The 22,615-nt window shown below is 47.0% G+C and overlaps 1 protein-coding gene across 1 annotated transcript; it reads right to left on the bottom strand.

Moving 5' to 3' along the window:
* Window positions 1-600: 600 nt before the first annotated feature.
* Window positions 601-22,615, bottom strand: LOC117395229 (insulin receptor-related protein-like). Its single transcript, XM_059007518.1, has 22 exons — window positions 22,321-22,615; window positions 20,028-20,576; window positions 17,212-17,545; window positions 16,352-16,494; window positions 15,065-15,209; window positions 14,390-14,604; window positions 13,677-13,803; window positions 13,046-13,284; window positions 12,233-12,400; window positions 11,261-11,447; window positions 10,884-10,925; window positions 10,200-10,459; window positions 9,395-9,543; window positions 8,963-9,128; window positions 8,572-8,671; window positions 5,460-5,521; window positions 4,800-5,026; window positions 4,562-4,672; window positions 3,602-3,761; window positions 2,678-2,807; window positions 2,038-2,172; window positions 601-1,938 (listed from the first exon to the last, which is right to left on the bottom strand). Exons 1-22 carry the CDS (start codon window positions 22,382-22,384, stop codon window positions 1,659-1,661), a joined length of 3,993 nt encoding a protein of 1,330 aa, XP_058863501.1. The 5' UTR covers window positions 22,385-22,615; the 3' UTR covers window positions 601-1,658.

The raw sequence follows: 22,615 nt of genomic DNA, 5'->3' as shown, positions 1-22,615 counted from the left end.
CTTCAACATTTATTAGACTCAAAGCAACACCGGTAGCAGAACTATATTTGTGGTCAAAATAACACCCGCTTTTGGGCGTGTTTTATTAATATTATTATTAATGAGTCACTTAGCAGATGCTTTTATCCAAAGTGATTTGCAGAGACTAGGAGGGTGAACTATGCATCATCAACAACTGCTGCTGCTGCTGCAGAGTCACTTCCAATAGCTGTTAGTTTGTTTTACGTCTCATTCCGAAGGACGGAGCACAAGGAGGTGAAGTGATTTTCTCAGGGTCACACACACACACACACACACACACACACACACACACACACACACACACACACACACACACACACACACACACACACACACACACACACACACACACACACACACACACACACACACACACACACACAGGGAGTCAGTGGCTGAGCCGGGATTTGAACCTCCTGGTATTAAGCCTCCTTTTCTTTATCCGCGGGGGCATCCTTTTTGGTGTCAAGGAAAATTAAATCTATTGCTGATCTCAATGCGTATCTGAGCGTGATCGTGAAAGATATTTACTACGATTTAGATCGAAGGTGAAAAAAAAAAAACAATGTATACACTGAACATATGCAATTAACAATTCAATTTAGACATTCAACAAATATATCGAAAACAAAAATCAAATTGAAAAACACAACAACAAACTCCACAGCCGTGTACAAATCTATCCGAACACCCCATCGCTTCTGTAGTTCTGATTTCCTGTGTGTATGAAATCAAACCGCTGGGACTGAAAATCTGGGGGTAAAAATAGGCGAATTAGTAGCGATGGTCTAATTGAATGGATGCCTTTAACAGGCCACCCATGCAATTCATTTCAAACAGTAAAGAGAAAAGGAACACAGAGCCACACACGGTAAAACGCAGGAGACTTTTTAGAAGTGGTTTAAGACGCCTGATTAAAGCACAGAGCGGTCTGACATTTTCACACACGAGTGTGTTTCTATATCCCTGATTACTGAGCGGAGATTGAAATTCTCACACCCGGAGGTGTGTCCATGCAGGCGGGTAGATGAAGGATATCAATGACACATCTGGAGGTGTTCCGATAAATATACACACTGCTGTAAATACACATCTTTTTGTCATTTAACCAAACCGACATTGTATGTAATGGCGATAACCATAAACGTACTGAAAATATATATTAGAAAAATACAGTAATAAAATTTGGAAATATTGAAAAAAAAGATCTCTACGTTTTATTATCTCATGAATTTTGCATTTGTAGAAAACACATTGAAATTTGATTTTTAATGCCATCTTTCCTTCAGGTGCAACACATAAAGCAGTCCCTCCATATTGGTCCGCAGGCATTAGTGTCCCCCCCCACCCCAATGTTCCCTATGCTGGACAGAAGGTTCCAAGGAACAGCAGAAAATAAATGCCTTCAAGGAGCGTCCGGTTCCTAGAGGCTGATCAATCCGAAAAGGAGCCCAGCGATTAAGCACCGGCAGTGTCGCTTTTCGCTATATAACCCTTTCCATACATATCTGCACTGCCCCCTCAAGTCCTGGTCTCTGCGCAGCGCTTCAAGTATTGAATCTGCTTATCGGTTTGATTTCAAAGCTTCGATCGAGTCCCCGAATCCTTTATTCCAGACAGCTGTGTTCTCGTTGCAGTTACCCGTTTTCACCACCGGGGGGCAGTGGCGAGCTGTTCCCGTTCCTGGGTTTCCTGGGCGGTAGGGCAGGGGAGCTCCTGGGCGTGCCTGACTGTGAAGAACTCCTCGCCCCCTCTCCCTCTCCGGACTCCGCCCCCCTGTCCCGATTGGCCGGGCTGTAGTAGAAGGAGACGGCGCGGAATGACGGGTCTAGCTGGTCTTTCAGTGTGTGCAGCACCTGGTTGAAGGAAGGTCTGTGTTTGGGGTTGTGTTGCCAGCACCAAGTCATCAGCTCCAGTCTGCAACACAGGCACAGGCATTATTATGAACCGGTCATTGAACAGACGCTTTTAACCAAAGCGACTTACAGAGACTAGGGGGGTGAACTAGGCACTCACATGGTGTCAGGACAGTTCTCCGGTCTCTCCAGAGTTCCACTGTCCATCACGTAGTGCAGGACCTGCTCATTCGACATGCCTTGATAGGGTTGCTCAGCCAGGGTGACGATTTCCCACAGCACCACTCCAAACGACCTGGGGGGGAAACACACACACAGTCTGATGAGACGGACCTGGACTACCAACACAAGGGAGGGAGCAGTTCAGTCTCCGTGCCTCAAGCCTGCCCTGGACTGGAGGGAGCACCCTTTCTCTTAGGGGGGGTGAGGGAAGGAGGGAGGGAGCAGTTCAGTCTCTGTCCCTCAAGCCTGCCCTGGACTGGAGGGAGCACCCTTTCTCATAGGGGGGTGAGGGAGGGAGCAGTTCAGTCTCTGTCCCTCAAGCCTGCCCTGGACTGGAGGGAGCACCCTTTCTCATAGGGGGGTGAGGGAGGGAGCAGTTCTGTCTCCGTGTCTCAAGCCTGCCCTGGACTGGAGGGAGCCCCCTTTCATGACTCATGGATGCTACCAGCATGTATTAAATATCATGACACGTATTACAACATGAAAACATAGGAAGCGCATCAACGTTAAAACAGAACGCCTGGAACCTGGCTGTGAAAAAGGGGTGAAGATTCGGACGAGCTGCCGAAGACACTGACCAGACATCGGCGTGCGTGGTGAAGATCCCGTCTTTCAGGGCCTCGGGCGGCATCCAGCGCACCGGCAGCAAGCCCTTCCCCCCTTTCCGGTAGTAATCCGTCTCATAAATATCCCGCGTCATTCCGAAATCTGGGACACAGCAAGGGGACAGTTCAGTGTTTAACAGCAGGCAATGGGGACAATGCTTTCTGCCCTGAACTCTACATGTGTGCGGTCTTGCTCCACTCTCTGTGCTAAATCTGAAGTCTGGGTGATGAAACCTTGATAGGCCGAATGGCCTTTTTTCTCCTTCCCCGGCTTCCTTCTGCCCAGCTGAAAGTGTTTGCATCACCCTGTAGAGTGAACTCATTTTGCTTCCTAAACCTACTGTTACAGGAGGCTGTGTGGTCCAGTGGTTAAAGAAAAGGGCTTGTAACCAGAAGGTCCCCGGTTCAAATCCCACCTCAGCCACTGACTCATTGTGTGACCCTGAAGCAAGTCACTGAACCTCCTTGTGCTCCGTCTCTCGGGTGAGACGTAGTTGTAAGTGACTCTGCAGCTGATGCATAGTTCACACACCCTAGTCTCTGTAAGTCGCCTTGGATAAAGGCGTCTGCTAAATAAACAAATAATAATATACTTAACGAAAAAATTGACAAATAAAAGCCACATTTCGAAATCTAACCTGAAATACTGTACTGTATTAAGGGTTCTTCCGGTACATTTCTTAGCGCTATCATTTGGTAGTTTCTTGGATTGCTTGATATTAAATAAAATATCTATTTTTTTTTGTCTCAAGCCTAAAATTCTAGGTGATGCAAACGTTTTTTTTTTTTTGCCACAGCTGTGTATGTTTGCGGGCGGCTCCCATCAAGCCAGGGAGAGTCTATCTGATTGACACAAGCAGCACAGAGAGCTGTGGGGGAGCCGGCGCGCTCTCTGACCTCCGATCTTCACGGTGTAATCCTCGGACACCATGCAGTTCCGCGCGGCCAGGTCGCGGTGCACAAACTTGTTAGCGTTGAGGTACGTCATGCCATCAGCGATCTCACCAGCCATCTGTATCATCTGCTTCAGAGAGGGAGGGGGCAGGCCGGGGTTGTTCTGGAAGAAGAGGAAGTGGAAAATAGATTTGTGTCTGCCTAGCGAACGGCTGCAGCTTTGGCTAAAAGTTATGCATCACCTAGAATGGATTGAGACGCCATTTAAAAACTATAGGAACATATTTTAGATCTTTTATTTAGCATCATGTAATCAGTAATCAAACTACAATTTTCTTTCAATTTGTCAGTGTTTTCCGTTAAGTTGGCCTATGTGGAAAACTATACAAAGCGCTTGTGTGTAATTCAATATTTTAACGTAACATTATTTAGCAGATTTTCATTCGACTTTACGAAGCAAAATGAGTTCATCCTATAGGGTGTTGCATCAATTTTGGACACAGCTGTACAGGATGTATCGTAATAGAGGTCTGTATCGTTTGTGATACAAGACCACGGTGTAAAGAACTACAGGTCCCAGCATGCCTCACAATTGTTGCAGGTGCAGAGGCATGCTGGGAGCTGTAGTCATATCCAGCAAAATGCGTTCATTCTATAGGGTGATGCAAACATTTTTTAGCGAGAGCTGGATATTAAGAAAACAGAAAGGGGGTGTTTATGAAAAGGAAGCAAGTTGACATTTTAAGGTGAATAATGTTTCAATATAATACTCAGAATCAAATAAAGGCACTGTGTTCAATTTTTAATGGCTGTTTGGACATGAATCATTTATACATTATAAACCACAATATAGTTTTCACGAATGCACTATAATGTATGTACTGAAGCAGCTGTCTGTCTGGGGGCCTGGGCTGTGTATCAACCCGCCCCCTAGTCTTTTCTGGCCTGTGATTGGCTGCTTACCTCGGCGGAGGGGCGGAGCGAACGCAGATAGCTCTTGAGGTCACCGCGTGTCATCAGCTCCATGATCACTAGAGTGGGCTGACCCTTGGAAACCACGCCCAGCAACTGCACCTGAAGGGGGGGGATCGGCATTAGTCACTATGGAAACTAAGGCCCGGGGAAGCTGGGAAATGTAGTCTTTGAGGTTCGATGGGCTGTAGTTCTTTGGTTAAGTCGTAACAGGCTTAAAAAGTCTTACTACGTGGTGACAGTGGAAGGCTTTCATGACGGAAGCCTCCTGCAGGAATTCGATGCGCTCTCGCACCGTGGCCGACTCGTTGACCGCTTTGAGCGCCACGCGCCGCGGCTGCCCCTTGTCAGGGCCGCGCACCACGCCCTCGTACACCATCCCGAACGAGCCCTGCCCCAGCTCCCGGATCACCGTGACCGTGTCCCGCTCCACCTCCCACTCGTCCGGCACGTAGACTGAAACACAGGGCAGCAAGAGGGACGCTCACTCATGCAGCTTCTCAAAGGGACGTTTTTTAAGCAGGACATTTTCTTAAAGGGGCATTTTATTTTAGGGGCACGTTTTGTTAAAGGCACATTTTCTTAAGAGTACATTTTCTTAAAGGGATATTTTTAAGGGCATATTTTTTTAGGGCACATTTTTTTAACTGCACATTTTCCTCAAGGCACATTTTCTTAAAGGCATATTTCTTAAAGTCACATTGTTCTTAAAGGCAGTTTTTTTTTTTTTTTAAACGCCACATTTTCTTAACCCTTTCGTGCATGACATATTGTAAAGCACTGAAAAAAAACAACGTTTTGGACACATAATACATATATTTTTCAATGAAAAAAAATGCTTTAATAACGAGGTTCCATATTGAAGTGGATGGTAAACAGAAGGACTCACTGTCAGAAGCATTGAGATACTCTGGGTTCACCGATGCATACAGAGTGCTCCCGGGGTTATTCCTACAAAGACAAGGAAACAGAGCAGTAGCCTGGGCTGCAAGAAAGGTGTGGTTCACAGTGCTATACGAGATCACAAGCAGTGGTGTAGTGGAGCCGGAACTACTTTCTACAGACAGCAGTGGTGTAGTGGAGCCGGATCTACTTTCTACAGGCAGCAGTGGTGTAGTGGAGTAGGATCTACTTTCTACAGACAGCAGTGGTGTAGTGGAGCCGGATCTACTTTCTACAGGCAGCAGTGGTGTAGTGGAGCCGGAACTACTTTCTACAGGCAGCAGTGGTGTAGTGGAGCAGGATCTACTTTCTACAGGCAGCAGTGGTGTAGTGGAGCCGGATCTACTTTCTACAGGCAGCAGTGGTGTAGTGGAGTAGGATCTACTTTCTACAGGCAGCAGTGGTGTAGTGGAGCCGGAACTACTTTCTACAGGCAGCAGTGGTGTAGTGGAGCCGGAACTACTTTCTCAGACAGCAGTGGTGTAGTGGAGCCGGAACTACTTTCTACAGACAGCAGTGGTGTAGTGGAGCAGGAACTACTTTCTACAGGCAGCAGTGGTGTAGTGGAGCCGGAACTACTTTCTACAGGCAGCAGTGGTGTAGTGGAGCCGGAACTACTTTCTACAGGCAGCAGTGGTGTAGTGGAGCCGGAACTACTTTCTCAGACAGCAGTGGTGTAGTGGAGCCGGATCTACTTTCTACAGACAGCAGTGGTGTAGTGGAGCCGGAACTACTTTCTACAGGCAGCAGTGGTGTAGTGGAGCCGGATCTACTTTCTACAGACAGCAGTGGTGTAGTGGAGCCGGATCTACTTTCTACAGGCAGCAGTGGTGTAGTGGAGCCGGATCTACTTTCTACAGGCAGCAGTGGTGTAGTGGAGCTGGAACTACTTTCTACAGACAGCAGTGGTGTAGTGGAGCCGGATCTACTTTCTACAGGCAGCAGTGGTGTAGTGGAGCCGGATCTACTTTCTACAGGCAGCAGTGGTGTAGTGGAGCTGGAACTACTTTCTACAGACAGCAGTGGTGTAGTGGAGCCGGATCTACTTTCTACAGGCAGCAGTGGTGTAGTGGAGCCGGATCTACTTTCTACAGGCAGCAGTGGTGTAGTGGAGCTGGAACTACTTTCTACAGACAGCAGTGGTGTAGTGGAGCCGGATCTACTTTCTACAGGCAGCAGTGGTGTAGTGGAGCCGGATCTACTTTCTACAGGCAGCAGTGGTGTAGTGGAGCCGGATCTACTTTCTACAGACAGCAGTGATGTAGTGGAGCCGGATCTACTTTCTACAGGCAGCAGTGGTGTAGTGGAGCCGGATCTACTTTCTACAGACAGCAGTGATGTAGTGGAGCCGGATCTACTTTCTACAGGCAGCAGTGGTGTAGTGGAGCCGGAACTACTTTCTACAGGCAGCAGTGGTGTAGTGGAGCCGGAACTACTTTCTACAGGCAGCAGTGGTGTAGTGGAGCCGGATCTACTTTCTACAGACAGCAGTGGTGTAGTGGAGCCGGAACTACTTTCTACAGACAGCAGTGGTGTAGTGGAGCAGGATCTACTTTCTACAGGCAGCAGTGGTGTAGTGGAGCAGGATCTACTTTCTACAGACAGCAGTGATGTAGTGGAGCCGGATCTACTTTCTACAGGCAGCAGTGGTGTAGTGGAGCTGGAACTACTTTCTACAGACAGCAGTGATGTAGTGGAGCTGGAACTACTTTCTACAGACAGCAGTGGTGTAGTGGAGCCGGATCTACTTTCTACAGGCAGCAGTGGTGTAGTGGAGCCGGATCTACTTTCTACAGGCAGCAGTGGTGTAGTGGAGCTGGAACTACTTTCTACAGACAGCAGTGGTGTAGTGGAGCCGGATCTACTTTCTACAGGCAGCAGTGGTGTAGTGGAGCCGGATCTACTTTCTACAGACAGCAGTGGTGTAGTGGAGCCGGAACTACTTTCTACAGACAGCAGTGGTGTAGTGGAGCAGGATCTACTTTCTACAGGCAGCAGTGGTGTAGTGGAGCAGGATCTACTTTCTACAGACAGCAGTGATGTAGTGGAGCCGGATCTACTTTCTACAGGCAGCAGTGGTGTAGTGGAGCTGGAACTACTTTCTACAGACAGCAGTGATGTAGTGGAGCAGGATCTACTTTCTACAGACAGCAGTGGTGTAGTGGAGCTGGAACTACTTTCTACAGACAGCAGTGATGTAGTGGAGCAGGATCTACTTTCTACAGACAGCAGTGGTGTAGTGGAGCCGGATCTACTTTCTACAGACAGCAGTGGTGTAGTGGAGCAGGATCTACTTTCTACAGGCAGCAGTGGTGTAGTGGAGCAGGATCTACTTTCTACAGACAGCAGTGATGTAGTGGAGCCGGATCTACTTTCTACAGGCAGCAGTGATGTAGTGGAGCCGGATCTACTTTCTACAGGCAGCAGTGGTGTAGTGGAGCAGGAACTACTTTCTACAGACAGCAGTGGTGTAGTGGAGCAGGAACTACTTTCTACAGACAGCAGTGGTGTAGTGGAGCAGGAACTACTTTCTACAGACAGCAGTGGTGTAGTGGAGCAGGAACTACTTTCTACAGACAGCAGTGGTGTAGTGGAGCAGGAACTACTTTCTACAGACAGCAGTGGTGTAGTGGAGCAGGAACTACTTTCTACAGACAGCAGTGGTGTAGTGGAGCCGGAACTACTTTCTACAGGCAGCAGTGGTGTAGTGGAGCAGGATCTACTTTCTACAGGCAGCAGTGGTGTAGTGGAGCCGGAACTACTTTCTACTTTAATAAGCGTCAAGCTAAGTCACATGACTCCCATCTCCCGCAGAAATCTCCGATTCAGTCAGTCAGTCCTCTTGATGCAATGGAAAGAGCATTAGGAACTTATTCTATTATTAAGTGACTTGCTCAGGGTCTCGCACACACAGTGAGTCGGTGGCTGAGCCGGGATTTGAACCTCCTGGTATCAAGCCCCTCTCTCTAACCACTGGACCACCAAGACTATATATATTGATGTTGCTTAAACAAAGCAGCCCACGGATAGGTTTTAATGGCACACAGGAGCAAGCTTACCTTTTGGTGTAGTAGAGATACATGAAGATCATGGGCAGACCAATGAAGACCACGAGAGCGACTGGCATGAGCAGCAGGGCTGAGAGCGGCAGCGTCTCCTCTAGGGGGCAGACAAGAGCGCTTGTAATACACGCATACAGGGCTGAGCTACATCCTGAGGGCCGCATTCCCACCTCACGGCATGACACTGGTGCAAGAATTCATAAATAACAAGAAGCATACAGCGTCTGTACCGTGCCCAAGGGACAACTTACTGCCCTGTTTTGTGGGACATTTTGTAAAAAGGGGTGTTTCCTTAAAGGGACGTTTTCTTAAAGGTACTTTTTTTTTTTTTTTTTTTAAATCTTAAAAGGCACGTTTTCTCTCAGAACATTTTCTCAAAGGTACTGACCAGGTCCGATGACGTAGAACTCGACCGGCTCAGACCAGGACCCGTTGCCCGAGAGGGAAGTTGCCCTGACGATGGCGCTATAGTTCCCAGGCTGCAGCCTCTTGATGTAGTGTCCCTGGTGCAGCTCATACAGGGGCCTCGGCACACACTCCACTGCCTCAAACTCCTGAGGAGCACAGCAGAACAATAGCAAAACACACACACAAACACACACACACACTCGCGCACACGCACACACACACACACGCACGCAAACACACACACACTGATACACACACGCGCACACACACACGCACACACACGCACTGCACCTCCTCTAACAACAGGTAGTGCGTCAATCAGACAGACTCTTTGCTGTACTTGTTCTCCAGTGATCTGAAGTTCTTTCTACCCCCTCGCGTCTCTAAAGAGTGCAGTGGGAATGGGACTTACCTCCTCCTGTTCTCTTTTGTACTTGGTGTATCTGATCTGGTATTTAAGGATCAGCCCGTTGGGGCTTGGGGGCGCCCCCCACTGCAGCAGAATCGTGTTTTTGCCGGCCAGCTCCCAGGTGACATTGCCAGGGATGTTGTCAGCATAGACTGGGGACACGGAGAGGGGTGAGGCAATTACAAAAGGCCAGTGTTAGGCTACGTTGCAGAGAGAGGGGCATACCAATCTGGAGAGGGTTATGCTTAGATTATACAATGCCCGGGCTAGTTAGACCATCTAGAAGACTGTGTGCAGTTTTGGTCTTCAAAAAAGACTACAGCTCTGGCCAAAAGTTTAGCAATGAGAATGAACTAATTTTGCTTCATAAAGTCGAATGAAAACCTGCTGGAATAACGGCACGTTAACATATTGAATTGCACACCGCCGCTTTGTATAGTTTTCCAGATACTTCACGGAAAACTAAAAAAAAAGTGACATTTCTAAATCTAACATGAAAGACTGTACTACTATTATGGCTTCCTTCCGGTAGACTATGTTAGCGATTATCATTTTGTAGTTTTTTTGATGATGTGAAATAAAAGATCTAAATTATGTTCACAAAACCTGGGCCAGGGGGTCCCCAAACTTTCCCACCCCCCAACCCCCAAACACCCCCGACCCCCCACCCTGTCCCAATGGCATTATTTATTTCATTATCTCAGTATTGAATACCAGCCATCTTAAAAGTGATTGACGAATCCTTGGCACGCGATGAACAGCGCAGCCCCCCCTCCTCCCCCCCGTGTTGGGACCCCGCTGTACTCACGGAGAGGGCGGGTGCGTCCGAACACGAACGTGGCCGCGCTGCAGCCCACCAGGTGGGCAGCGTGGTTGCAGGCGTGGATATCGATGCGGTAAACGGTGAAGTGGTGGAGTCCGGTGATCAGAGCCCGGTCACGCTGGAAAACCTTGTCCTCCTGGACTGGAAACTGGTCCTCCTCCGGTTGGGGGGGCGCTGTCACGTTGCCGGACAGGGTGGCGTTGGACCCTGCCCACTGCGCGTCCCGACGCTTCTTCTTACTCTGCCTGGACGGACACAGAGAGGACAGCTGTGAAGTCCCCCTTAAAGGAGTGCTGAGATTTGAAACGCCTGCCTCTTATTAGTTCTGATGTTACCTCAGCCCCCCGCCCCTTTTTTTCACTTTTCTTCAGGAACAGCGGCTTGAAAGCTGGTTCCAGGAGACCCCCGGGAGACCTAGTTTGAGGTTTGCTGTATCAAACCCCCAAGTCTCCCTGCCTGGTGTGCCGCACAGTGGCCTGAAACCTACAGTCTCCTGAAACCAAGCTCCAAGCCTCAGAGTAGTGGCTTCGTGTTCAGCTTTAGATGCACTGACAAAGACTTGGTGCTCGCTAATTTGCTGTGATTTTCAAGTATGAATCTGCTTTTGCATTTCAATAGGATTAGCATTGTCTTCGGAATTGTATTCCATTTGTTTAATGGTATTCTTACCTTTGTGGGCTCTTGTTCACAGATTTGACCCTCCATGGTGTTCTGCAATAAAGGACAATGTAAACCCATGTCAAGGGACGTGCGACTGACGTGGGAAAACCCAGATGTGACAAGCGCACTGCAGAAAAATGTTGACTTTCTTGTTTTAAAAGCGCTGTGCATTACTGTACATTTCTCTGTTATGAAGAGAATGGGCGTCTATTTTATGGGTAAACCCCCCCAATCGAACAATCGAATAATCAAATATTCGAACAATCGAGTAATCGAGTAATCGAATAATCAAACAATCGAGTAATCGAGTAATCGAATAATCAAACAACCGAGTAATCGAACAATCGAGCAATCGAATAATCGAAGGATCGCTTCGTGCAGCGTACTTTGGCATGAAGATGGAGTTGTGGAGGAAGTTCTCGAATTTCTTCTGGAAGGAGAACTCCTCAGCCTCCAGGGCCAGCTCGGCCTGCGTTTTGGGGCAGGAGCAGCACCTCTCCTCCTGGTCCTGCTCCGGTCCTCCGTCCTCGTGGTCAAACTGGCTGTCAGCCGTGCTGGTGGGCAGCCTCAGCCCTGAGAAGGAAGCAGATCAGGGGTTTGAACCACGGGTGTGCTGGTGCAATCAATGATGTCAATCATGTAATTTTGAAAATCTAACATCAAATACTGTACTACTATTATGGCTTCCTTCTGGTAGACTTTATTAACAATATCATTTTGTAGTTTCTTTGAATGCATGATGTTAAATAAAAGACCTAAATTATGTTCTTGTATATATATATATATATATATATAAATTATGTCTCAATCCTATAAAAATTTTAGGTGATGCAAAACATTTGGCTACAGCTGTACATCTCCCCCTTCGACACTCTGAAAACTTTAGCACAGGTACTGCTCAAGGTACTATTACACAGTCCGGTTGGTGTACATGATCACATTAACAGGAGGCTTGCTGGTCCAGTGGTTAAAGAAAGGGGTCTTGATACCAGGATGTTCAATCCCAGCATAGCCACTGACTCCCTGTGTGTGTGTGTGTGTGTGTGTGTGTGTGTGTGTGTGTGTGTGTGTGTGTGTGTGTGTGTGTGTGCGTGTGTGTGTGTGTGTGTGTGTGACCCTGAGCAAGTCACTTCACCTCCTTGTGCTCCGTCCTTCGGATGAGACGTAAAACAAACAAGCTCCTATTGGAAGAGACTCTGCAGCAGCAGCAGCAGCAGCAGTTGTTGATGATGCAGAGTTCACCCCCCTAGTCTCTGTAAGTCGCTTTGGATAAAAGCGTCTGCTAAATCACTCATTAATAATGCTAATAATATTTTTCCTACAGGAGCACTAGTGAGTGTTTGATAGCCCGAGCTCACCTTTGTTGCAGTAGTCACTGATGTAGAGCTCCGAGTCCTCTGCCTGTCTCTGCCAGCGCACCAGGTAGTAGGTGATATTTCCGTTGGGGTGAGTGGGGGGCTTCCAGCGGACCACCAACTGAGAGGAGCAGTTTGACATGGAGAGCACGTCCAGGGGCACGGAGGGGGCTGGAACAGCACAGCGGATTTGAAACCCTAACCCCACCCACCTATTGAAATGATGCCATGCTAATGCAATTGACTGTGAATTGGCTGCTCATACCCTCATGCAGAAATGTATTAGAACACCATCTTGACATTATATATATATATATATACATATCGCTTTGTAGTTTTCCCGTATACTTAACATGCGACATGTGAACTCTAACGTGAAATACTGCTGGTGATCATTTTGGAGTTTGCTTTGATGACACGATGTTAAATAAAAGATCTAACATTATGTTCATGTAGATTTTGAGATGTCTCAATCCTAAAATTCTAGGTGATGGAAAAATTTGGGCCACAGCTGTAGACATCCTAATATACCCTGTAGAGCGACCTAAACACTGTGATATACCGTAAAAACCAGTGTATAAGTCAAACCAGTGTATAAGTCACACCGGTGTATAAGTCCCACCCCCTTTTTTGAGACAACAATTTCAGGGAAAAGCCTATTGGTCACACCCGTGTATAAGTCGCTCCCCCCTTTTTAGGACCCCCTAAAATACCTAGAAAATAGACTTATACAAATGTTTTTTACAGTATATATATATGTAATGTTTTTCGTGATCTATGTCCACGGTGCGTTAGGTCCGGTTAAGTAGCTCTTACCCGCGGGGCGCGTGCGGATGTAGACCACGCTGCTCTTAGCTCCGTGGTTGTGTCCGTCCTCGGCTGTGCTCAGGGTGATGGCGCGGATGAAGATGGCGTACTGGGTCCACGGGGTGAGTCCGCCCAGCTGCACCCAGGGATCTTGACCACTGCTCAGTGGCAGGTCCACGTCGACCACGTTCCAGCTGTTCGAGCCACAGGCGTCCTGCCCCACCCACTCCGTGACGTTCTGGAAAGCCCTGCAGACAGAACCGGGGGCTTGAGGGTCTAATCAGTGACAACCGCGCGCCAGGCCCCCGCGCCCAGCCCCGCCCCCAGCCCCGCCCCGGCCACGCGCCCCTTCCACTAGCCACCAATGGTCTGCGGTTTTGTGCTCAGCAGATCTCAATAACGACAGTTTTGAATTTTGATGAGCGGAGCATGCAGCGATAACCAAGATAAGAATTTCTTTAGGTAAAGAAAAGAAGAAGAAGAAGAAGAAGAAAAAGAGGGAAAATTGTAGGGTTTGGAGATTTTTCCCCCTAGATTTTCTTATCTTAAATTTTCTAACTGCACTACTGTAAAATTCAGAGCGTTTAGTCGACGTATAACCGTGCGGTGGGGGTTTGGCTCCCCCTGGTGGTTGACTCACGACTCGCGGTAGTACACGATGAAGCTCAGCAGGTCCCGGTGATCCAGAGGCTCGTAGCGTTCCCACCGCAGGAAGATCCGCGAGGATTCCGTCACGTTCGAGACAAACCTCAGCACCCCGCTCTTACCTGCAACGACACGGACAGCAGGGGGCGCTCACTCGCTGAGCTCAAAAGGAAACCAGCACCCGTTTAGACCGCGCTTGTTGATCTCTGGATCCGCCCCTCCTGCTCTGCACTGGACTCTCCTGACCTCAGCACCACGTTATTGGATCCTCAGCTGATGCGCTATCCTTGCACTATTGCACTGCTAACATGTCACTGTAGATATAACTTGCTGTGATCCTAACTGGCTGCATCCTAGTTCATATTGTATTCTAGTAGTGTTATTATTATACACAGCATCCTAGTTCATATTGGATTCTAGTAGTGTTATTATTTGCACTTACTGTAAACTACACTGTATTTAAATATGAAGCTTGCATTGTAACCCTGTGCTGCCCTGTAACACCTGTGTGAGTCACCTGGGATAAAGGCGTCAAATAAATGCCAAATAAATCAATAATAATAATAATAATAAAGGAGACCGGGAGACCTAGTCTGAGGTTGCTGTATCAAACCTCAAGTCTACTGCAGCCTACAGAAAGTAGTTCCGGCTCCACTTCACCCCTGATCAGATAAGAGCCGGCCTCTCTCAGCAGGGCGATTCACTCACAGGACATGCGGTCTCCGTTGGTGCGAGGGTTGATCTCGGCCGTGTTCTGGCGCCCCCGGGTCCCTGTCGCTTGCTCCAGCCGGTAGATCTGTGACAGGCACAGCTTGGGGTTGAAGGCGAAGTAGATCTTGCCCACGGGAATGGACAGGTTGTGGTGGCTCCAGTCCCACAGCCGCTGCAGGTTTTGATTGTCCAAGACGTACAGGGTGTAGTTACTGAGGGGAGAGGAAGGGAGCAAAGCTGAGGCTTGGGGGTGCAGCGGTTAGAGAAATGGGGGCTCGCTACCAGGAGGTTCAAATCCTGGCTCAGCCAGACTCCCTGTGTGTGTGTGTGTGTGTATGTGTGTGTGTGTGTGTGTGTGTGTGTGTGTGTTTGTGTGTGTGTGTGACCCTGAGCAAGTCACTGAACCTCCTTGTGCTCCGTCCTTCGGATGAGACGTAAAACAAACAAGCTCCTATTGGAAGTCACTCTGCAGCAGCAGCAGAAGCAGTTGTTGATGATGCATAGTTCACCCCCTTAGTCTCTGTAAGTCACTTTTGATAAAAAAACATCTGCTAAAGGACTAATTAATAATAATAATAATAATAATAATAATAATAATAATAATGTTAAAGCAATGTGTGTGTCTTGAAATAAATGAAACTTGCTCAGTTCTGCTTAAATCCTTGCTCTTACCCGTCGACCATGGAGTCTCCCCTGATGAGTCGGAGGCTCTTGAAGAAGGAGAGAGACACCAGAGCAAAGGAGTGCTTGATCTTCAGGAAGCCAGTGATCACCTCGATGTTCCCCAGGCTCGCCTGCAGCTCTGCGGCCAGGTTATCTACGAGGACCAGAGCAGAGAGCAAACCCTGGGGTACGGCCATGCCATTGCAGAGAGCAAGCACCATCACATCACTCCAGTCTCCAGGGGCCACATGCATTTATATAAGCAAGATGAGATCTGCAGCTATGGAGAAACGTTTTGCATCACCTAGAATTTCAGGATTGAGACTTGAGTTTTTTTAATTAACATAATTTAGATTGTGCTGTTTTACAAGCCATAATAGTAGTATTTCATGTTGGATTTCGAAATGGGTTTTTCGTTAAGTATGTGGAAAACTATAGAAAGCAGCTGGTGTGCAATTCAATATAATAACGTGACATTATTCAGCAGGTTTTCATTCGACTTTATCAAGCAAAATGTGTTAATTCTATAGGGTGATGATGCAAAACTTTTGACCTGAATTGTACATCTCATTATCAAGGGGGTCCAGGGTTGGGGTCAATTCCTTGTTTTTCAATTCCAATTCCCTTTTAATCAATTCCAACACATCACTGACCTACATTACTGCAACAGCATTCTGTAAAACGAGCTTCTCACAACAGTGGCAATCCGTTACTCAAACTGACGTCGCTGTTTGTGAGTCAATCAAACTGGCTTCAAATGAAAGCAGTTGAATGATCACGATTAATTAACGTCTCCTGTTGCTTTCGAAGGAATTGGAATTGGAATCGAGAATTGATTTTGAATTGGAAATGGAAAATGATCTTCAGCCCTGCTAGGTTCAATCGACACGCAAGCCTGTAGACCCAAGCACAATGCGTCCGTTTCCACGGCCCGGCGCTCCCGGCAACGGTTGCCCACGGCAACAAAACCGGGTGTTTCCACGGCTACCTGCTCAGGTTGCTGTGTCTCCTATACTCAGTGTAACCAAACTGGCTGCAAAAGAAGTCGTCACCATCACACAGCCAGGAGGCGTTTAACCTCTGCGTCTACGGCTGGGATGAAACGCGTGGAGATTTCGAAAACCTTCGAACGCACGGCAATAATTTCCGAGCTTGACCAGGTTTTGATCAAATCAAAATCAAAATAAAATAAAAAATCTCAGGAACGCTCTTTTGATTTCGCCGGGGGCAGTGGAAACGAGGCACTGGACTGGCATCTGCTGGCCTTTGCCCTGCGTGTGCCCGGGCGGTACTGACTTCCTCTGCGGAGGTTGAGGATGAGGTTGCCCTCCAGGAGGGTACACCCTCGGAGCTCCTGTGCGCTGCTCAGGGTGGTGATGGTCATTGTGCCAACTTTGCACTCCTTGGGGCACAGGCCTTGGCACTGGTGGCAAAAGATGCTGAGAGACAAGAGAAAGCACATCGTTCAATCATTTACAAAGTAAACCAGCTGCCAAGTTCCTAAAGTACAGTGTAATAAGGCAAATGTTTGCTGTAGCTATTGTTCAGTGATAGAAAAATATGTTTTATTTGCACTATTCTTTCAGAAATGGGGATTTTTTTTGACAGTGAACTACAGCTCTGGCCAAAAGCGTTTGCATCACCCTGTAGAATGAACTAATCCTGCTTCATAAAGTCGAATGAAAACCTGCTGGATAATGTGAAGTTAACATATTGAATCACACACCGCCACTTTGTATAGTTTTTCATATACTCCCCTTTATATATATATATATAAATTGAAAGAATGCGACATTTTGAAATCTAGCATGAAATACTGCACTGCTATTCTGGCTTCCTTCCGGTAGACCTGTTTTGCGATACTGTTTTGTAGTTTCTTTTGATTACAGGATGTTAAATCAAAGATCTGAATTCTGTTCCTATAGTTATTTTTTGTGATTATGTCGCAATCCTAAAACTCTAGGCAATGCTAAACTTTTGGCCACAGCTGTACATGTTCCAACAGATGCATTTCACACGTGAATCGTGAAATCTGCGATAACTGTGAAGAAACCCCCCCCCCCCCAGACTTATCAAGAAGTGTCAACTGGAACTGGAATGGAATGGAAGTTGACTGTGGGAATCATAGAACGCAGCTGTGTACCGCGTTGTTTCACCTGCTTTCATTACGGGTCAGTCCGGGGGGGCACTCCGACAGGCACTCCCCGTCGTGGATGACGAACTTGGAGGACTTCTGGGGGGGCTGGGGGGGGGTCTTCCGGGGGTTGGGGGAGACTTTCCGCAGGCTGGCGCAGTAATCCTTGCTGACACAGCGCCAGCCCGCGTATCGGAAGGTTCCCGCGGGGCAGGAGGGCAGGCAGCGGCCCGAGTAGCGGAAGTTTCGGCAGGCCACACAGGAGCCGCTGTCGTTGGGGCGCCCGCACCCCCCAATGCACTCGCGGTGACAGCACTCCCCGCTCGCTGCGCTCCCACGCCCCCCGCAGGACAAGGCTGGAACAGCAGAACACATTGAAAAGGTTATTATAATAAAGCCAATTATTATTATTATTATTATTATTATTATTATTATTATTATTATTATTAATTAGTACTTTAGTAAACGCTTTTATCCAAAGCGACTTACAGAGACTAGGGGGTGAACTATGCATCATCAACAACTGCTGCTGCTGCTGCAGAGTCACTTCCAATAGGACCTCGTTTGTTTTACTTCTCATCTGAAGGACGGAGCACAAGGAGGTGAAGTGACTTGCTCAGGGTCTCACACACACACACACACACACACACACACACACGCACACGCGCACACACGCGCACACACACACAGGGAGTCAGTGGCTGAGCCGGGATTTGAACCTCCTGGTATCAAGACCCCTTTCTCTAAACCACTGGACCAGCAAGCCTCTTTATTATAATAAAGCCAGTTAGACTTTTGGAGAAATGTTTATGCAGACTAAGTGGAAAGTATTAAAACTTAGGGCAACTGGTAAAATATATTTTTGTTATTTTTCAATTTATTTCGGATCCTACCGTATTTAACATTATAAATCACATATCAGAAATACATTTACATTGTGTGTCTATAATTACTGTGCATTTACATGGTAGTTATACAGTAAATCCAGGAGTGTTTACATATAATGACAATGTTACTATGCGCAGTTACAATGTACTTACTGTGTAAATGATATATGTAAGTACACAGCTGTATCAGGGTTAGTGGGGTTAAGGTTAGATCATGCACGTTAAGTACATTGTAACTATCACTATTATCTGCTGTATTATTGAATTGTGGTTTGTCACACTTGAGAATTATTGTATTTCTTGTTCTTATTGTATGACTTATATTGTAACACTTGAATGTATTTGTATTTGCTTGCGATTGTAAGTCGCCCTGGATAAGGGCGTCTGCTAAGAAATAAATAATAATAATAATAATAATGTAAATATGTGTAAGCACACATGTATTTGCTAACGAACTACTATGCACAGTAATTAGGGACACAGTAATTAGGGAAGTCTTATGCAGAAATCAACCAATCACAGTGAAGCAATTCCAGTATCTCACCCAAATGACTGAGGCATATTTTACCGTCTGCCTTACCAAAGCTAAACTGACTTGATGAAAAATTATAATGTCTGCTACTCTGGATCAGTCGTGAATATTATTAGCAAAATACAATAGCGATCAAACGCCTGCATATCGGGATCAAACCTTCACCTACGTGCTTGCCAAAAGTCTCGCACTGAACTTTTATTTAATGTAACAAATCTACAAAAAAATATATACATGAAGTAAAAACAACAAGAGAAACACCGGGGCAAAAGTATGGCTTCTCTTGTTTAGTCAAAACAGCTGCCCTTGTTTACCTCCCTGTCCACTGAATCGAAACTATTTTTAAAAGTATATATATTTTGGGACAGGGGCATGTAAACACACAGTGTTATTTTTGGCAGGGTGCCACGAAAAACACACCCGGTCCCTGCAGCTGAAGGCACTGAACTGTGACTTAACTGGAACAAACTTTCTATTGACACCCAAGCACAGACACTGCTTCACGAGGTCAAATCCAGGGCTTGGGAGCCAACGAGAACTCGCTGGAGTGACCACACATCCCACAACCCCGGGATGGTTTCCCATTTTTATACAAGAGCAAAACTGCAACACTGTGCTCAGCAGGTTGCATAGCAATTTGATCCTGGTTTCACTAGGAGTTTAATCAGACACACCTGAGCTTGTTACCTATACACACTGGGGCTGATCAAGCTGGTAGTAAAACCTGGATTGGTCGAAACTACAAGTCTTATTTCCATCTCTGATCTATCTGTCTAAATATCCCACTGTTACCACCAATATCCCGTAGCTGCCTTCTCTATAAAAATCAGCTAAAAACCTCCTTCAAACAAAGACAATCTGGACTATAGGAAATAGGACTCCTGTTGCATAGCAGTTTGATCCATTCTTGGTTTCCCTGTGAGTTTAATAATAAGACACACCGAGCTTGTTAGCTAGACACACTGTGGTTACTCGATCACATATTAAAACCTGGACTGTGACATGCATTGGGATTTTAAAAACAGAACTGAAATTTGAAAAACGGGACTCAGAACCCCCCAAACCCTGGTGACATCAAGATCCCGTCATGCGGGGGTGAATAGAAAGCTCGGTGGGCTCTGTGGTCCTGGTGGTTAAAGAAAAGGGGTCTTGATACCAGGAGGATCAAATCCTGGCTCAGCCACTGACTCCCTCTGTGTGTGTGTGTGTGTGAGACCCTGAGCAAGTCACTTCACCTCCTTGTGCTCCGTCCTTCGAATGAGACGCAAAATAAAAAAGCTCCTATTGGAAGTGACTCTGCAGCAGCAGCAGCAGCAGTTGTTGATGATGCATAGTTCACCCCACCCCCAGTCTCTTGGCTAAAAGCGTCTGCTAAAGGAGTCATTAATAAGAATCAAGCGAGATCGAAGACAGACCGACCTTTCTGGCAGTGGGTGGAGGTCCAGCAACGGTAGCCTTGTTGGCCCCCAACGGTGGTCTCGACGCAGGGCTTCTCCTGATCGAGGATCCCTGGGCACACGTCGCCACACTCCTCCACCTGCTTGTTCCCCACGATGTAGTTGTTCTCCGTGGACTCCATCAGCAGACCCCAGTCGATGGTGGAGAGGTGGCACAGCTCCTCGTTGCGTTCGATCCTCACCGCACCCCTCATGACCTGGGCCAGCCCCCCCAGCCCCATCACCCTCAGGTGAGGCATCTCGAAGATCACCAGGGAGTAGTGGAAGAAGAGGCGGGTGCCCCGGATGACCGCCAGGTTGGGGAAGAGGTCCTGCAGGCTCTCCAGCCCGTAGACCCGGAAGAGGAGCAGATAGTCGGTGATCATGCGGAGCCGGGGGAAGCGGAGGTGGCGGAAGTCCTCGGTCTGGGTGGTGAACATGAGCAGGATCTGCAGGTCCCCCTCGATCACCGTGCAGTTCTCCAGTCGCCGGAGCTCCGTCACGTTGTTGCGGATGTCCATGCTGCCGCAGACTGGGGGGAATGGGAGAGTTAGAGTTAGGGTTCGGGTTCGGGTTAGGGTTTGGGTTTGGGTTAGATTCTCATGTGACTCCATGTACAGTTTGGGACAGTCCAGGCTTTTCAATTCACACCGCAACACATTCTGGTAAATGTAGTCCTGCTGCAGGTACAGGTAAAAGGTACCAGAATGCATTGGGGTGCGAAAAACCTGAACCGATTATTTGATTGTTTGGATCAAACTCTCCACATCCCTCTCTGTGCTTTACAATGCTTCCCTATGCTTTACCACACCTCTCTGTGCTTTACAATGCTTCCCTATGCTTTACCAGACCTCTCTGTGCTTTACAATGCTTCCCTATGCTTTACCAGACCTCTCTGTGCTTTACAATGCTTCCCTATGCTTTACCACAAGAGTTGCATAAGAGCTGCTAAGATGACACCTCCTGTATCAAGAGGCACAGTGGGGTCATTCTCCATCGTTACTCTGCTTACTGTAAACACAGAGACCCAGCGCTCAGCGCCACTGTTGTGAAGATAAACATGCCCTGCAATGCAGAGGAACACAAACACCTGTTACCTTCACAGGTATTTTTAGGAAAGGCCTCCTGCTATGTTAAAAGTGTGCTGTAATAAAAACACAGCAAAGTGTGATCAAGTTTACTGAGAGCATGGGAAAGCATTGACGAGCATTGTAAAGCACAGAGCGGTCTGGTAAAGCATAGGGAAGCCTTGTAAAGCACAGAGAGGTCTGGTAAAGCATAGGGAAGCATTGTAAAGCACAGAGCGGTCTGGTAAAGCATAGGGAAGCATTGTAAAGCACAGAGAGGTCTGGTAAAGCATAGGGAAGCATTGTAAAGCACAGAGAGGTCTGGTAAAGCATAGGGAAGCATTGTAAAGCACAGAGAGGTCTGGTAAAGCATAGGGAAGCATTGTAAAGCACAGAGAGGTCTGGTAAAGCATAGGGAAGCATTGTAAAGCACAGAGCGGTCTGGTAAAGCATAGGGAAGCATTGTAAAGCACAGAGAGGTGTGGTAAAGCATAGGGAAGCATTGTAAAGCACAGAGAGGTCTGGTAAAGCATAGGGAAGCATTGTAAAGCACAGAGAGGTCTGGTAAAGCATAGGGAAGCATTGTAAAGCACAGAGACGGATGGTAAAGCATGGCAAACCGTCATCAACTTTGCTATATGAATAGTATAGCCATGGGAAAAAAAATTGGTGTAAGGCTCCAGATCGGCAATGCTCGATTGGAACCAGAAACAGAACCAGAACCAGGCTCATGAAACAAAAATGTCCCCAACTCCCAGTAGTCTCAAAACCATTGATCAGAATCATATATTTATTATTCATTATTTTTATTAATGAATCATTTAGCAGACGCTTTTACCCAAAGTGACTTACAGAGACTAGGGGGTGAACTCTGCTTCATCAACAACTGCTGCTGCTGCTGCAGAGTCACTTCCAATAGGACCTCGTTTGTTTTACGTCTCATCCGAAGGACGAGAGTCAGGGAGTCAGTGGCTGAGCCGGGAATAAGACCCTTTCTTTGACCACTTTGACCACAAAGCCTATCACATTCAACCAAAACTCAGAATGCATATTTAAAATGTGATCCTGACTATCATTTATTTTAAAATCCACCTTCAACTGATACAAACTCCGAGGCAGACATCCTCTCGAATATTGTTTCCTCTGATTCGATAACTTTGAAATTCTTAGAGGGTGTTCATTTACAAATGAATGCATGATAGTACTTACTCTCAGAAGCAGAGCAGCCCACCGCAAAACTGCTGAGAATTAAAAAGAAAGGCTTCAAATCCATGAGCCAGAAATGATCAGTCTTCCAAAAAAAAAGGTAAAAATACAAAGAAGATTTTTATAACCCAGTTGCACCCTCCTGTCCCCGGGTGAAGCAGTATTTACCCAACATCTTCTTCTGCGATTGTCTTTTAAACAAAGATAGAAAGAAACTAATCGCCACTGAATTCGCACTTGTGTGCTTTTTAAAAAAGCATTTTGTTTTCAAAGAATAAAAATGTTCTGAAGCAACACA

Source organism: Acipenser ruthenus, chromosome 35 (genome assembly GCF_902713425.1).
Source record: "Acipenser ruthenus chromosome 35, fAciRut3.2 maternal haplotype, whole genome shotgun sequence".
NCBI classification, from domain to species: Eukaryota; Metazoa; Chordata; class Actinopteri; order Acipenseriformes; family Acipenseridae; genus Acipenser; species Acipenser ruthenus.
This window is presented reverse-complemented; position numbering and strand designations above follow the sequence as displayed.